This window comes from Antrostomus carolinensis, unplaced genomic scaffold (assembly GCF_000700745.2).
Source record: "Antrostomus carolinensis isolate BGI_N321 unplaced genomic scaffold, ASM70074v2 scaffold37928, whole genome shotgun sequence".
NCBI lineage: Eukaryota > Metazoa > Chordata > Aves > Caprimulgiformes > Caprimulgidae > Antrostomus > Antrostomus carolinensis.
This window is the reverse complement of record NW_010331556.1, coordinates 1-17,663: the sequence shown is the minus strand read 5'-3', so window position 1 is coordinate 17,663 and position 17,663 is coordinate 1. Positions and strand designations below refer to the sequence as shown.

At 36.1% G+C, this 17,663-nt stretch overlaps 1 protein-coding gene across 1 annotated transcript in view; it reads left to right on the top strand.

Moving 5' to 3' along the window:
* Positions 1-15,854, top strand: part of LOC104529068 (cadherin-13-like) — a gene marked incomplete at its 3' end in the record, with an annotated part of 33,176 nt that extends 17,322 nt beyond the window's left edge. Inside the window, exon 5 of the mRNA XM_029086291.1 lies at positions 15,676-15,854. Coding sequence (XP_028942124.1) covers positions 15,676-15,854 — 179 coding nt within the window. The remainder of the gene's footprint in view (positions 1-15,675) is intronic.
* Between the last annotated feature and the right edge of the window lie 1,809 nt (positions 15,855-17,663).

Here is a 17,663-nt window from a genome sequence, read left to right as displayed (position 1 = left end):
ACACAACTAGGGAGCACCAGCAGTAATAATAATAACTTTTGAGAATGTCAGCATGGGAGGTTGCAAAGGTTTGTTGGTTTTGTATGTCTGTTTGTTTTTCTCCCCCAAATTAATATCCCAGTCTTGCAACTGGGTATGCATGGGGAGAAATCTGACACAGGATTCCATTCTTTGTCATTTTAATATTGTTCATATTTTCCTAACATGACAAAAAGGTGAAATAACAAAAAAGATTGATCTTTATTTCAAGATTAAAGTTTCAAAGGCTTAAGATTTGATCTTTACTTAAATCTTTTGAAGAGGTTTGAAAAGCTATTATGTAATCATATCTTACACTTCAGCTATAGTTGGCAACAATGCTATAAACACAGGATAAAAATATTGTTGTTATCATGTTTTTATTTGTATTGCCAGAGTAAATATCTCTCAGGACTTCTAAATTTGTGGGCTCAAGAAGTTTGTGATTATTCAAGATAAGCTTCAGACAAGCCTGTAAAACCCCTACTATTTGTTTTGTGCAAATGCAGGCCTCTTCGTGTTTTTGAAGTGTAGCCATATTGGATGTGAGCAGTGGGATCACTTAAAGTCGGTGTTGTTTTTAAAGGTGATGCTAGTTTCAGTGTATTTCTTGTATATTCTTGGAAAGATTAAATGTATTTGTGGTATAAGCACGCAGATTACTAACACAGAACTAATCTATAACTCTTCATTATTGAATACAAAAATTGAAGTGTTTGTGATTCAGAGAAAAAGAGAGGGGCAGGGAAGACAAGACCTGTCTGAAAATTATCTGGTTGTAATCCCTGTATCTATGTAGCAAACAAAATAGTCTGAAACTCCAGACTTCACCTGAAGTTTCATGTGGTCCCAGTGCCTGAAGAGGGACATGGCTCCTCAAGATGTTGGTGAGACATCAGAGATGCCTGCCTGCTGGTCCTGCTTTATTACCCAGATGCTTTAATCTGAGCTCTTCCCTGTACTTAACTGCTCTAAAGATTACTAATAGTGATGATAAACTGTCTTTTTGTGCTGTCCTCTGGACATCTTACTTCAGAAGTACATGCCAGAGTTTTGAGCTCTACCTTTAGTGGCTCTTTGCAGTGGTTTTGCAGAGGCAGCTACAGCAGGGTAGCTTGAAATAATTTCCCTGCTAGAGAATGCCTACTGCCTCAAGGAGGTGAAAACAAATGGAAACAGTGGTGCCATAATTAAAAAAAGTATAATAGGAAAGAATCTTGCTTATACAAATTTTCTAGGAGAGAAACTGGATGACAGAAGAGGTGAAGAATAATAAGTAAAAATTGTGGCAGACAGAACACTGAAATTAAAAAAAAAAAAAAAGGAGAAAAAGTAGATTGGTAGGAAATCAGAGATCAGAAAAAAAAATGTAAGAAAACCCCCAAACTCACTATATCTCTTCGTACAGGTTTCCTCAAATTGTTCATGCCCCCTCCTTCTGTTTTAGTTTCTCTTTGCAGCCTGTAGCGTAACTCTAATAAAACTCTGCTAAGATTATAATGCAATACCTTGGCACCAATCTCTCTTGTTTATGTGTCCATTAGTTCAAAGCCACAGACAGGCAATTTATTGGGTATGAAAAATGTCACCTATGGCACCCTGATTTGCATCTGAAAATTGATTTTTGTCACACTGGGATTTTAGGACAACCTTTTTTGGCAGTCAACATTGCCACAAAGCATAATAAAAATAATTATGTGACCACAAAAGCAGGTAAGGTTCACTGTAAATTTTAAGTCTCTGCAGAATTGTAGTTGGCAAGACGTTATTGATGAGATTGTGAAAGTGTTACCTGTGGTAATCCTTCTTGGAGATTTAATATTGACACCTAAACTTAAAACATAACTTGTGATTATTAGCTAAGTGTGTAACAACATAACGGTACTTGATTATGTTTAGTCAAACAGTCCAGCATGATAGCAGAATATTAGAAATGTCAGTTGAACAATTGATGAACTACTAATTAAGATTTTTAATGTGATAATTACTGAGCTATGGAATGCTTTTTAAGAGAGTACTATAAAACACCTTTTGGTGATCAGTTAAAACATGTCATCTATCATTTTTGCAAGTACTAAGTTAACTAATTTTCTACTTTCTGAAGTATTTGGGCCTGGAGTCTGCAAGTTTTTGTCTCTTTGCTGGTGAGATGGTTAATGTACATGGGAAGATGTTGTCCATTGTGATACTGAAAAATCCTATTAATTATCAGTGTTAAGTTGCTCAAACACTTTCATTAGTTATTTTGGCAAAACAATTCCTCAGGGTGAGATATATTTATATAACAAATTCCTCTAACACTGAATCAACCATAAATGGATTATGCAAACTTGTTTCCTTTCTTGTAGATAAATTGTTTTACAGCAGTGTTCATTATGAGAAAGTTCTTTGCCCACTGTAGCACTTTATCAGCACAGAATAATCTACAGCTTCAGTTTCAATGGTAAAAAGAAACCATTCTTTAATATGAATGCAGCTTTTAATCTTAGCTCGGGATGTTGGTTCTCTCTCTCTCTCTCTCTCTCTTTTTTTTTTTTTTTCTGCCTTATTTAAAAGACAGGCAAAGGATGGCAATTTATAAGCTCGGATTTTGTAAACCAAGTTTCTGTGTTCAGCTATGAGGGGAGCAACGTACTATTGAAAATGGATGAGCATGACCTGACTGAGATGCATGTTAGAGGAAGGAGGGAGGAGAAAAAGTGATTCTTTGGTATTTAAGAAATGTGTGCTTATACAAACATTTGAAAGTATGCAGTGGGGAAATTTGGGTTTACTGAAGAGTTTGTTTTCACTAAAATCAAAGTGTATACCTTTGTTTCCTATATCAAATTAATGCTCATAGTTTTAATACTTAATAACAGTTTGGCATTTGACTAAATATTGAGAGAAGTGCTCAGTGTGACGTTTCTTTTGGCTGGTTTTGTGGAATGCCTTTACTAGGATTTATGAGAGACAAACAGTAAGCAAGGACTGTGCATACGTATTTCACATTCACTCAGTGATGTTTCTGCTAGCAGAAGGATTTGATCTTAATCATGGGTTAGTCATAGTCCACCCAAAACTAAGCCTGTTTTAAATCATGGGTGGCATTAATATTGCAGTGATGTTAGGCTTCAGCTGCTAGGCACACATGCTGTCATTTGGGACCCACTGGCATTAGTTTGTAGCAAAGCTGCTGGCTTGAAAGGGGAGTAGTAGGAAAGTTAGTCTGAGACTTTAATTAGTAGTGGGAGTGATGTATCTCTCCTGACTATCGCAAGTGTCACTGAAGATCAGACCCAATACTTTTATATTCCATGTGGCATTACAATTCAGCAAAAATGCAGATATATTTTCTTTTTTGCACATTGTTTTACTACCCATCAGTCCTTGCAGCCTGGGTTTAAATATTTACTGGGGAAAAAAAACAACCCTGTTGTTTTCTCAGTTTCTCTCCATTGTTTTAGCAGTATCTCCTTCAGTTTTTGTTTGGTTTGGTCTTCAAAACTTTGACTATATTTTGAATATAGACTTTATAGTTTGTAGAAGTAGCCTGGATCACAGTCTGAAAGTGTGCTCAGTAACATAGTTTTACCATATTTGGTTCTCTTCAACTGAAGGAAGCAACCTCTGCTAGCAAAATTCTATATTTAGTTTTGAACCAGTGATTTTGCTGTTATAAATCATTGCATCCAATAGAGAAGAAAAATCATCACTATCAGTGGAGAAACACTTAGGCAATTAAAGAAGCAAAAAGATGTGTGTTTCAATGTTTCTCATACTGATAGCATCAGCAGAAAAAAGAATTCTAATGTATTTCTAGATAATCTACAATGAAATACTAGTGAATACTTTTCCAACCTTATTGAATGAGACTTGGCTGTTACTATCAATATGAACAAGAATACTTCTCTTTCTTTGCTTGCTCAAAAGTCTGAAAAAGGCAAATAATAATTTCCTTGAATCTCCATGATTGTTATTTTTTTTTCTGACCTAACTATCTATGCTTTAATCTAGGGAAGTACTAATCCTGGGACAGGACTAATCAATAGAAAAGAAACCCATCATTTCTATGTAAATAACTAGTAAAATTAATTATTGCACAGGTTCAATTTAATTCCTAGCAAGAATATTCTAAACTTCCATCCTATTCTTTATCATCTTCATGTTTCTGTGAATGATCTTTTCAGCCGAATAGGCTCCTTAGGCCATGCTCTCCATTGAGTCCATGCAATTCTTTAAAAAAATAATAATAAAAAAATAATTGTTTTTTGCAGCTTATGCCACTAGTTCTCCAAGTGGCACAAGCATTACTTCTCCTGTCAAGTTGTTCAGATCAGTGATAACCTTTTTGTTTTCATCTTGTGCTGTAAATGTAATAAATCAAATCCTTGCCAAAAGCAAGTTTTGAATTTTATCATGAAATTTGCATTTCATGCTCTGTTGCTTATTCACAGAAGCCATCCAATCTGAAAAGAAAAATAATACCACGTGACTTGTGTAACTAATACAGACAAATGTTTCCAAGCAACTGCCTGAGCAATCTGAAGATCAAAAATTACTCATCTGAGAAACTTGCATATAATAGTAGACAATGTATTTGTTCACAGATTTCAAGGTCTGTTAATGGACAGTTTGTAAACTGAAACAAGGCCAAAAATGTATCAAATTATAAATGCTGCAATTTATTAACCTTTCTCTATGAGAAGCACAGCAAAATAAAGCTTTTTTTAAGCTAAAAAACTGATACTGTGCTTCACTCCACTCTGAAATGGTCAGGCAATAGCAACCAGAACTTTAAGCACTAAGCTAATAGCTTGATTTTTGTTGCATTACTACATTCAGATACCAAGAGAATGGTGCAAAGAAAGTTGAATAACAGAGTAGAATTAATTTTCTTACATTCCTTGGAAATTCTGCACTTCATAGAAGCAACATGCTGTGCCTAATCTGATATACACAATGGGTCTTTGGTCACATTTTGAAGCAGAGCATTTGTACTTGGCATGTGCGACGAGGACTGAAGAATTCATCTTACAAATTCATAATGCTATTTAAATACAGTCCAGTCGAGATTCTTCTGGGGCGAGCTGCATGATGGATAATTATGAGGAGTAGAGAGATTTTGCTGATTTAGTTCAAGCTGTGAGAATTCCGGTTTTTAATTCTAGAATTCTGTTTAAATTCCAATGTGTCAGTAAAAGCAGCAGACAGCACAGGTCTGATTTTAATGACTTTAGTGACTTTGGGAGCAAGACAATGCATGTAGATAAAAATAAAACTTATCTGACAGAACTGAACAAATATGGAATATGAACAAAGAACAAAAAAGTGGAAATGAAGGGGTGGATAATCTGTTTTGGTCAGAGCTCAGATTTTTGAATGCATTTGAATATATCACTTTCTCAGAAAGACACTGGATTAGAAATCAGGAGACCTGAGTAGAGTTTTTAGATCTGCAGAGTGTAAGTGGTAAAATAATGTGGTTCACTGGAAAGTCTCTGGAACCAGTTATTAGAACAATACTGAATTTGTATCTTTTCTATCCCCTGTGAATGCTCTGACCACTGGATTATCTGTCCCTATTCAGTCACTCCATTGTAGTCAATAAGGAGCTATGGAGTGCTTCAACCCTGCTCTGATAGTTTTGAGAGTATTGGTTCTTTTTAATAACATGGGATGCTGCTTCCCACTGACCAGAAACCCAAAGGAAGTATCCCATGGCCAATGCTACATAACAAAGACAGTAGGAGTAGCAGTGAAGTTGCTGACCAGATGGCATGAAGGCTTGGGAGTAAGGTTGGATCTCTCTTCTCTGGGCCAGGAAACTTGAAAAAAACCTGTTTACTTGGTGTTTGCATAGGTAGTGACTGTTCTCATCCCATGGAGACACTCAGTTAAAAGTCAACAGGTGTGAAGGAGGGAATGTAAATATTACTATGCAACTATGACTGCAGGTTGTCAGGGCAAAAAGCTCAGATCCAAACATAGGAATTTTAATGGTATACAGTATTGAACTATCGATGCCGTGCTTCATGTATTGTAAAACTGTACTCAACTTTAATTTCAGGAGTTAAAAAAACTCTTCAAACCATTGTAAACCATAACTACTGCCATTTTAGGTTCTTTTTCCTAAAGTATGTGGCAATTAATATTGTTAGTGCCTTGATGTTACAGCTCATGAATCATTGATCTGTACCAGTATAGCAGTTAATTTGCTCCTGATTCCTGTGAGGTAAATCCTTGAATGTCCTGAATTAGGCTTAATCACCCGCATGTGATTAAGGAGAAATGTGAGAATCCATGGAGATCTTCAAGCCTATGTCTGGGTCTCCATCTTGCATTTTTCACTTTTGGAAAAATTCTGCAAAAAAGCTGAGCTTTGATTTCCCACCCCAAAATAGATAATGGTAAAACCAAAACAGTGTTGCTGTTTAACTAGCATATTTTACAAGTTCTTTACAAGTTTAGAAGTTGGATCTAGAAATAAAATTTGAGTGAATGACTGGATTTTTTACGTGTCTTGGTAGTCATACTTTTTAAGAAGTTGTTTTGTTGCAGGTGAGTTTTTGGATACCTCTCATCCAAGTCAGAACTTCACCTGCGTGCTCTCTTCTTCAGTAATACTGTGTAGGTCTTTGAGACTGTCCAGACTAATGAAAGGTTTAGAACTAAGGGGCATTGGCCTGTGAATTTAATTGGGTCACTATGTTGGGAACAGATAACACGGGGCATGTTCAGGTCTTGTATTTTCACCTTTGACAAATGCAGTCAAAGTCCAGCACCAGCTCCAGTACCACTAAGGCAGTAATAAGATGCTGTCCACAAGACACTACAACATTGTCTCTTTGTTGGTATCACAGAATAGAATTAAGCTTCTGGTATCAGACAGTTACTGTCTGTTAATTTGTTTGTATTGAAGAGTAAAAATACAGCCCAAGTTGTGAAGGGGATTAATACACTACGATTTCAGCTCTTTGGACTCAGTTAATGCCTGTTAATTAATTTGTTCTGAGTAGCTGGACCAAGCGGTGAAGTGGATTAATGCACTAACATTTCCGCTCTTTCGACCAAATTTCGAATCTAGCTCGGTGAATGAGGAGTTTTGCCGTAGCTGAGATCTAAGTGGGCATTTTGTCTTCATCACAGACTACCACTTCATTTGTCAGTCTGGCAGCTCCTATATAGGAAAGCACAAGAATGCCAGCTCTGTAGAGCACCATGCATGCAGAGTCAAGTCTAATGGAATATATCCAGAATTTTTGTTGTGCGGATCTATGATCTAAACATAATGCATTCCAGCTTTGCAGTCTGATGTGACACATTATTTTTGCTAAGAGTCAATACAGCTCTGATCAAATGGAAAGGAGGAAGGAAGTGGTGCAGGCGCACGACTGCTACATTACACGCAAGTTTGTACCAGCACTACTGGAAAGAAAAGTATTGAAAATCCCTTCCACTTAAACTGTCCTTGATTACTGCAACAAGAGACAGACTTCTCAGACACTTAATGAAGAGTCTTGTTTTGCAGCATGAGGTTAACTGGCAGTTTTTTTGCAATACCCATGACCAGATCTCCTGTATGTAATCTGTGCTGTGCCAAGAGTATGATTAATCTGGGTGTGCCCAACTGACTGCATATGCACCATTCAGGCTGCCAAAATATGCAGGGTAGGGTTGAAGGACATACAGTTAGAGTCTGCGTTGTGAATTTTTTTCTGGGTTTTGTGAAATCTCAGGCTAAAGGCTGAATTTCTCATTTCCCCGAGAATTTTATGGGATGGGGAAAATAAGATTTTTTTATTTTTTTATTTTTTTTTTTTTCCTGGACAGTCAGGATTAGTGATACATTGTGAGAGAAGGAAGAGATGATGTTTAATGTGTGCATCTGTCCAACATGACATGAATTAATTCTCACTTTAAATAAAGACTTGCTTTTATTTAAAGTGAGAAAAAATGACCTCAGACACTTTGGACCCATGGGTCCACTGGGAGCTTAACAATGGGCTTCTCTTTATGCTGTCCTGCTTCTTGAATTGGTGCTTGCACCATGCACACTAAATTTAAAATGCCACTGTTGTGGTCTGACAGAATTTGTACATTCTTTGAATTTTCTGGGATGGTTGAGCATTGGGAGCATGACAAAGGAGGGGAGAACAGGTTGTGTTATGGTGGGATTTCACTAGCTCTAGACTGATCTTTGGCATATACAAATCTATATGCTTCAGTGCTTCATGCATTGTCATGTCAGCTTCTAATGAGAAAGTCAGGGGTTAAAATATGACATTATGAGGAATTGCTGTTGCTTTTCTTGTCTTGAATGAGTTAAATAACCTGTACCCAAAATGATCCCAAATCTACCAGGATTTCAGAAATTTTAACACTAGCTGGGCTTTTGGTAGGGGAATGGAATTGATTGTTTAATAAAGATGGGTGAAATCAGGATGCTTTGGAGTTGTAATGCCAAGATGGATGTTGCTTAAAAAAAGCTTAAGAATAAGAAAAAGAAATTAGCTATTTCTGGAAAGAAAAAATGCAAATTTGAGATTACTTCAGCTTGGGTAGATTTGTATATTCAGTTTTCAAGAGAAACAAATTCAAAATGAATGTTTAGGAACTAATGTTTTCCAAGGCAAGATAAGACTTGCAGAATCACACTGGGACCTGGAGCAAGAGAAAGTGAGGTGTTATTTGGGAATGTGGGAGGTGCACAGGAAAAAACAGGAGGATTGTGCAGAGTTTAGAAAAGAATAGCAAGGTAAATAATCAATTGTGGAATTAGATGAGGGGTTGTTTTGCTGAGGGAATGGAGATGATGAAGTTGAGGGATAACAAAGACTATGTGGCAACTGAGCTTTAAAAAATCATTGGGGAGCAGGACTGAGGTTTGAATTGTAATCACAGCTTGGAGCCTTGCATGGGGTAGGAAGAAGTGTGTTTTATGCATCCATTCAGATTTGGGACTGGGACTGCAGCCACTAGATCTCTTAAAAAGTATACATGACTTTAACATACAGTATTATTGCTTTAGGGTGTCATGAAATTGCTTTTGTGCAGCACTGTTATAATGCAATGAATTCCATAGCAATTGAGCAATCCAGAACATGGGTATAAAATGTTTTCTTCTGTATATTTATAGCTGGCTGCCCTGAAGCAAGACATTGAAAGCTGTTTTTCCAAGGTGGGACAGCTTCTGCTATGAATAGAATTTATTTTACATAAGAAATAAATTTTCTTTATTAAAAATTGTCCTTATATCCCAGAAGTGAAACATGGAACAGCTTGTTCTTGGCTGCTTGTGTTACTCCAGATTTGGAGCTGTCAGTTTTATGCTACTGATCCACAGATTTTGTGGCTTTACATAGGTTACTGTCCCACCAAAAGGGTTAATCTGATCCATTTATCATGCCCTAGAACCGAGATATATGTTCTTTCTCCTCCTCGCTCTGGAAATAAGGTGTTTTCAACATGTATGAAGCTTGCTGGGGTTTAAAAGGAAACTCTCTTATTTCAAGTTCCTCCAATATAAGTGAATATTCCACTCAGTGGACTCGGTAGGAATACTAAGAGTAAGAAGTTAAAGTTTTGTGTCCGTGCTGTGCAATGAATTTTCCATGTGACTTTAGATAAGTCTCAAAAGAATAAGATTTGTGAAAGGTTTTAATTGCTTTTAGTTGCTTCAGAACTCCACCATGTATCTAGTACTATTTTCAATAGCAGTTTGGTATCTAACCCAATAGGAGATGCTTTTGTTAAAAGAAGAAAGAAAAACAAAGCAAAACCCCCAGTTTTCAAGGTAAATTTTAATTACAGGACACTTTTCTTTAGGCTTGTACGCCTTGGCAATTGCACCAGTGAGTGCTCTCCTTATTTATGCTACACTTACTTGAGATGCTGAAGCTTTTGAGACCTCTTTAAAAATCTGGGTTTTTTTCTGGCATGCTGTAGAAGCAGTCTGGTTTTGTTTGCTGTGCAACCAGTGTAAGTACAGCAGAGATGGGGAGAAGAGTGTTTTTAAAGGTGCTAAGTGATGTGTTGTTAGTGTATCCTGGTGAGAAGACAGAGGCAGAAGGTCAGCTGCTGTCTTTTTCCTTAAGCCTATATTTGCAATGCTGTTTGACAGATGCAGTCAGTCAGAGCAGATTTGGTTGTTTGTGTATAGGGGATACCTCATTATATTTAATGAGCAGTGTGGAACCAATACAAGTTTTCCTGAAAGAGGAGGTGATTCACATGTGGTTCAAAATGAAAATAACACTAGCCTAAATGATGACAAGAAAAGTCTGAAATGTTAATTTAAAAGAAGAAAATGCACTTGGTTGTCATTTCTACACGATTCTCAGAACAGGTAACTCTCATGGCTAATGTGTACAAAAGGAATTTTAATGGCATTTAGTCCATTATCACCTTAGAAAAACTTTTCCCTGACACAAAATAAGGCAGATGTGAAGATAAATGAAACATACTTGAATAGAAACAGGACTTTTCCATCACAAAAGGTACTGCAGAGGTTCAGGGCAATAATGGAATGTATCATTTTACAAAGCAAAAGTTCAGATTTGTCTCCACGATAGTTTACGTTTTGTCACAAATACGTTAAAAAAACCCCTTAATAAATTAACATTAAGATAATTAATGATTTACACATGATTAAATGCTTTGAACAAGAATATTTTTTTTTCCTGTTATGTCCTTGGCTCCTCTAAAGATAAAAGGAACCTCCATCCTATAAAAATACACAGCTAGCTGAGCGGCACAGTAGCAAAGCTATAGTCCGAGATTACCAAGTGTCTTTGAAGTTTATGGGTGTTTCAGTCAGGCAACGTAAGGATCTGCCTCTCTATTTATGTAACAATTATAATTGTAGAAACACCCAGAGTAATTAAATCAACTTCCACCAGCAATTTCCATTACCCAGATGTTATATCTGGCCATGCTTCACAAGCCTGGAAGCTTCTGTGGTCTAACATACCTGATTCCCCTTAGCAAGCTGGAATTTTAGCTGCATTTGTTCTTCTGAAGTATACAGTGTCATTTGTAGGGTGACATTAACAGGCGTTGAGGACAGACGACTACTTTTGAGCAGATGTTGGTGTGTTTGCCATTGACCTTTAAAATTGTTAACTTTATTAATTGAGTTAATTACTTGTTTTAACAGTTGTTCTTTAACTTACAAGTAAAGTTCCAGCACATTTCTGAGATTTTCATATTATCAACAACATGAGAAAATATTTTTCTGTTTTGGCACATGTTTTAGAAATCATTAATTATAAATAGTACTGATAGTCACTTCTGATGATAGAAATAATATATATAAAGCAACTAAGTATTAAAGCACAAAAAAGAGGAATTTTGCTTGCAAAAAACATCCAATTAATTTTTTTTTTCTTTTTTTCTATTTGGGACTGAGCCCATTTTATACCATCAAGCTTAGTGTATATAAAAACTACTAAATGGCAAGAAACTCAACCACTTTTCTGGTCACCATAGCAGATTACAGATTGCTACTCCAGTGATGTTTCCAACCGTTATTGTGACAAATTGATATCAATATTCATCCACCTTATTCCTATGACAAGTTCCAACAGAATTTTCTTTGCCAAGAGTAATCGCGCCTGCTACTGGATAGTGACTGGGCTATTCATTCAAATATTAAAGTGCTGCAGTGTTCCCAAGAACCTCTGGTAAAAAGAAAGAAAAACAAAACAGAGTGGAGAGTTCTGAAGGGGTAGAGTGAAACTGCAACTTGTGTAGCATCATGATTTGGGCAGACTGGCATCTTTCAGCAAAAGCCTTACCTAAATACTGGAAAAATGAGGAGACTGTGTTTGCTGCTTTCTTAATAAGAATAGGGAATCAGTGAAGTAAAAAGGTTGTAAAAGCTGGTTGTGAAATGACGGACAGTGAAATGATAGTTGGATTCTGATCAGATAATCCACGGTCCATGAAAATAGCAGCTGAAAAATAGTGATCACGGGATATTTCAGTTAAATAATAAAAATAAAGAAACTGATAGGATTTCTCTCCTACCATTTTGGTTTATATTAAAAAAAAAAAAATCATTAAGAAACTCAGAATTTTTATTTTTGGTGTACTTTTCTTAGGAAGCATATATTTATAATAATTATTTTTTTATTATTTTCCTTGTGGATGGATGTTTCTGGATGCACACTTTAGATCTGTTTGTTGTACAAACCAGCAGGCATGGGAGAAGCAGATGGTAATCACAGCCATTGGATCTCTACTTGCTGGTTGAACACCACCCATCTGGGACCTGCCTTTCTAAGTTTTCCAGACTGACAACTTAATAATACTTACAATAATAAAAAAATACACATAAATATTTGTCCGGAGTCATGGCTTCTACAAAGACATGACAAGTACTATAGTCTTTGATCAGCTGCTTCCAGCAAAGATGACAGAAAACTCCTTTGTGGGTTTCACTTGGATTAAGGGGCAAAAGATGACTCCTGTTACAATGCTAACCTGATATTGTAAGAAAATTTGAAGCAAAATTACCAGCTCTATCTGAAGTAATTCAATATCCCTTGTGAGTTGCTTCTTCATGAAATTAAATAGATGAATTCAGTAAAAATTACTATATATGCAATATATCCACTCATGAATGAGAATCTTTTCAGTGTTTTGACTGTTGAATGAGGTGCTAAGTGCACATATAATTTCAGGTTCTTTGCCTTCTGTCTTCTTATGTTGGTTGAGGATCAAACCATCAGTTGCAGCTGCTTGGCAGTAAGCAAAACGTTCTTTCTTTTTCCCTGTTCTTTACAAATGGGGAAATCATTATGATAACCACAAACAGAACTGAATTATTAAACATGTTGGTGAAGTACTCTTGACCTTTTCTTCCTTTCTGTTTACCTGCATTCCATAGTGATGCTTTTAGCTACTCATTTAATCAGTCACATTGCTGTCAGATGCCAGGAGATGGTAAGAAAAGGAGAAATTGTCATGAAGAAATCAATATTTAAAAACTAGCAGTGAGATTTGAAGAATAAACATTGTGAAACATACTCGGAGAAGTGCTTGCTTTTCTGCGCCCAATCTGCTGAAGCTTTCTTCTCCGTGCAACAAACTATTTGTGTTTAAAAACAAACAATACTATTTTTTTTTTATTTTTTTTTTTTTTGTTTTTGTTCTGAAGTCCTGCTTGGAAATCGGACCTTGAATGCCTTAAGTCTTACCACCCTTCTACTTTCCTTTAGAATTTAATGAATGTTCATTTAATATAATTTGTCTTTTTCTTCCATTTGTGGACCTTCTGGGGAAAGTATAACAATAACTCATCATGCAAAAGCAATGAATTAATTGTTTATAGCTCTGTGACTACAAAAATTGGGAGATCTAGATGTTGAACAATCTGAAATAAAAAGTTCTATTTACTCCTCAAACTAGCATAGGAAGAAACATGAAACATTAAGGTCCGTCTGGACAGGGCTCAACCTGATCTAGTTGAAGATGTCCCTGCTCATTGCAGGAGGGTTGGACTAGATGACCTTTAAAGGTCCCTTCCAACCCAAACCATTATATGATACAAAGAGATGTAAATATGAATAAGTGTCCTGCTCATTTCCAAAGAGCGTGCATCTGGGAGTTCTTTCTTACATTTTCATGAGCTGAAAGGCAACCATGGAGGTAGGAGTTAGCACGAGCAAAAATAGTGATCAGTTGAGCACTGCTGCTGAGCTAAAGAACTGGTATTTCTGTTTAGACATACTGGTAGTCACTTTTACTCTCCTTAGATATGTCATAGACACATGCTCGCCAAACTGCTGTGTTTACAGTATAAGTGATTTTGAAAGCTTACTGCTCTGTGCATTTGCCTTTGGACAGAATTCATCTCTTTCCTTTTTATTTGACACTTCAAATGTTTTTATCTTGAATTTTCTCATGAATTTTTATTAGGGAAAATTCTTTTGGGAGAGGAATTGAAAGACAAAAATAGGGACCCCAGTGGGCTGCAGACTGAAAGATTAGAGAGAAGTGGCAAAGCCTTTGGGAGAGATGGGAACTCTGTATCAGGGTGAGCCTCAAAAATTTATGAAAATTGGCAAAATTGTGAGAAGGGAATTCTCTGCATGTTTCCCACTGCTCTTTGACTTTATCATATCTAAAGCTGACTTTTGAAGACTTGAGTTTCCCTTGTTACTGTTTGTTGTCAAATTTGAAAAGACATGCTAAAGCTAGTAGAGGTAGAGCAGTGTTTTGGTGATGATAGACTCATTAGATGAAGACACCTTTACAGATGACAGCACGAGCAGCCTGTGGAGTTCTCGAGTGATGGATGTCCAGATTGTGCCACCCAGAAAACTCATTTTAGTTTTGCAGTTTTATGAAAATACAGCCTAGGGATGGAATTCTCCTTATGTAATAAAGTAGCAACTATTAAAACAACAAGATGGATTCTAGATCTGAGTGAGAAACTTAGGTTTCTGGAGTTTCTGCATTATGAGAGCAAAGTGTTATCTGTAGGATGTAACAACTTTATTGGAATTCAACATTTATTTCAACCTATGATTTCTTTTGTAAAACTGTCATGACAACCTAAATGAGTAGTGATCTAAATCTTTCAGTTTCACAATTCCCAACACAGTACAAATTTGTATGTTAGTTTTTTGGGGGTTGTTTTTGTTTTCCAAAAAGGGGCCTGGATCAAGAGGAGAGCCTTGGGAGATGAGAGGAGGCTGGTTTTGACCTCAGTAGTAACTGTGCTTGGAGAAAAGAGTTGCAGAGACTGTAGGAGGAAACAAAAGGAAGAGTGATCTCTCTGAGAAACTGCAGGTCATGCAGAGAGAGCACTGAGGGGATCAGACAGCCGAAGGGAAGGGAAAGTGGAGGTGTGATGGACAGAGTTTCTAGGGGCCAGAGGCCACTGTGAAGAGTTTGCTGTAGCTCATAAAGTGCTGAATTGCCTAATCAGCTAGAAACTCGAGAAAATGCAGCAGGAAAAAGATGACTTGTGTACAAACCACTTTTACTTTTGTTCTTTCTGTTATAGTAGCACAAAGTTTTCTCTAAGAAAAAGAAAACAAACAAAAAAGAAACCAAATAAAACCCACAAAAAAATCCACAACCCAAACCAACCAACACAAAAACCCCCTACTAGCTGATATTCTAAGTTACACTTGGGTTTTGGTGTCTATTTTTAAATTTTTTTACCTACAAGCTTTTTATGTTTATTGCGAGTTCATTAACTTGTGACAGTCTCAGCAAATTCCCCTGTATGTTCTGTTTGATTAAAAGCCTGAACAGAGAAGCGACTGAATATAGATGCGACTTGAGATGTGAAAATTATGTAAGGTGTTTAAAGTGTGGCTTTTTACAGATCTCATGCAAGTATTTGAGGTAAATCAGACCTTGTTTAAGATTTATGATTTAAGCAGTCGTCAGGTTAGGATGGTAAACAGACTGCTTAGGTGTAAAACTAGTTTACAGGAATACAAAATGAATACAGCCTATCTGCTGTCACTGTAAGAAATGCAGTAACCTGATAGATTTAGATAAAGAGTTTGATATAGTATCACTAATTGCTGGAAAACATATAATACAAAACCTGGAATCTGGTAATTCGTGTTTATTTTGCCTAAAGATGCAGAGAATGGAAATAAGTGAATGTTATATTGAAAGTCTTTGTCATTTATCTTTTTTCTTTTTTTTTAGGAAATCTTTAAGATAGAAGGCAACCTTGGAATTCCAAGACAAAAAAGGGCTATTTTGGCAACTCCAATATTAATTCCTGAAAATCAAAGACCACCATTCCCCAGATCTGTTGGCAAGGTAAGTCAACAAAGAACTGGATCAAATTTTGATATTAATTTTTCTGTTTCTTTCAAAATGCTGTAATGCCTGTCATGTTGGTAGCAATACCCCAGAAAAAATTAACAAACATAAAGCTGAACAAAGAAGATTATCTGTCTGTATTCTGTAGACAGGTGAAAATGGCTTTGTATTCATGGTAGATTTCAACAGCATACGTTCTGGTAAAAAAGCATTAATCAGAGATTAGGTTTTCATGCAGCTGCTATCTTCAATAGAGGTTGCTGCCTACCTGTGTATCTGTGTGTTGGACTGAAATCTAGATCAGGAATGTTATGAAGAATATGCTGCTGCATAGTGTGGATTATTTTTCTATTCTCAAGACCTAGAAGGAATTCATAAGGCATTGCATGAAAAAATGTCTTCTGTTCATTCCTTAGTTAATTTCTAGTGTCCAAAGTCAAAATAAGTCTTTGCTTTCAGCTTCATTTTTTGTTGTTTGCAAAGGTCTGACAAAGTGGAAACTTTTTCTCGTGACTGCATGCAGGTAGATAGACAAGAGTTCCAACAGCTGCTTTTCCAGAACTTCAGATGTACAGCTTGTATATACAAAATCATTAAAACTAAAATACCAGTAATTGTTCAAATGGCCATTTAGGCATTAGGAGTTGTAATTACATTAATATATTTTGCATGTTGGCAGTTTTGAAACAGGGACTCCTAAGCATTGCTCTGACTTTAGTAGGTGTGTTAATGACATGACGGCCAATACAGCTGTAAAGTCTGTTACTAATTCCCACCGATACGATTGCTAGAGCTAAATGCACAGCTTGAGGGCAGAATTTTACTCCACGATTGATTTGTAATTTAGCCAGCTGGCACCTAATAAGTTATTTTAATAATTAGGAAAGGTTGTTTTTCAATCAGTAAAAAGAAAGAATAATCTATGAAGAGTTCATTTTCTCCCCTTTCCCATCAATAATTTATACTAATCTCATAAATTTCCACAACTTTTTCTGTCTTTCTGAAATATTTTTTAATGTGTCTTAAACTTTCCAAAACCATTTCTGAACATTTCCATTCACATTTCAGTGTTTGAGAATTAATAATCAGTAACTGGAGTAGATATTGTTGATTAACATTAGTGACAAATAGTTGATTTTTAAGAGTTGTGTTGTGCAATTTTAAAGCAATGAGAGAATGAAAAGAGGTTACTTATACACAGATCTATAGTCTGGCTCTTTTTTGCTATTGATTTATTTCTTGCTGCCCCCTTCTACCCTTGTTGCTTGCGAACACTGAATTTTTAGATCTGAGGTAGTTTGTGTTGCTCTCTAGAAGTGCCTTTGTTAAGTATTTTTATTAGAAGTTTATAAAGCTAGTCCTAGTGACTGAGGTTCCTTAAGTAAATGAGATGAATCAGGTCTTATTTGTACTTAAATGTTTTCCTAGCATCTTGTCATCTTCCTTTGCTATCGTTCCTGAAATGCTAGTCAGGGATCACAAGAGCATTAGATGATGTACAAACACAGGAGAGTAAAAGCATCTGGCAGTCTGTTTTTCAAAGGCCTTAAGATGCCTATCCTCAACTAATGTTTAAATTCTAGGAACTACAAATGATCAGCACCTTGAAATATTTTGATCTGTCATTAGTATTAAAAGTCCTTAGATATATTTTTTTGGTGTATTTCTAATTTGGGTATCTATAAATTAATTTTTTGGCTATAGTGTATTGTAAGTAGTAACATAGATTCTCTATAAGCAAGAAGAAATTTAGAGATATTTAAAATAACGGAATGAAATATTCTGTCAGCTGCAGTAATTTGCAACTGGATGCTTAACAAAGCCAAAATAAAAGGGTTTGGAGCCTCAGACATAAAAAAAAAAAAAAA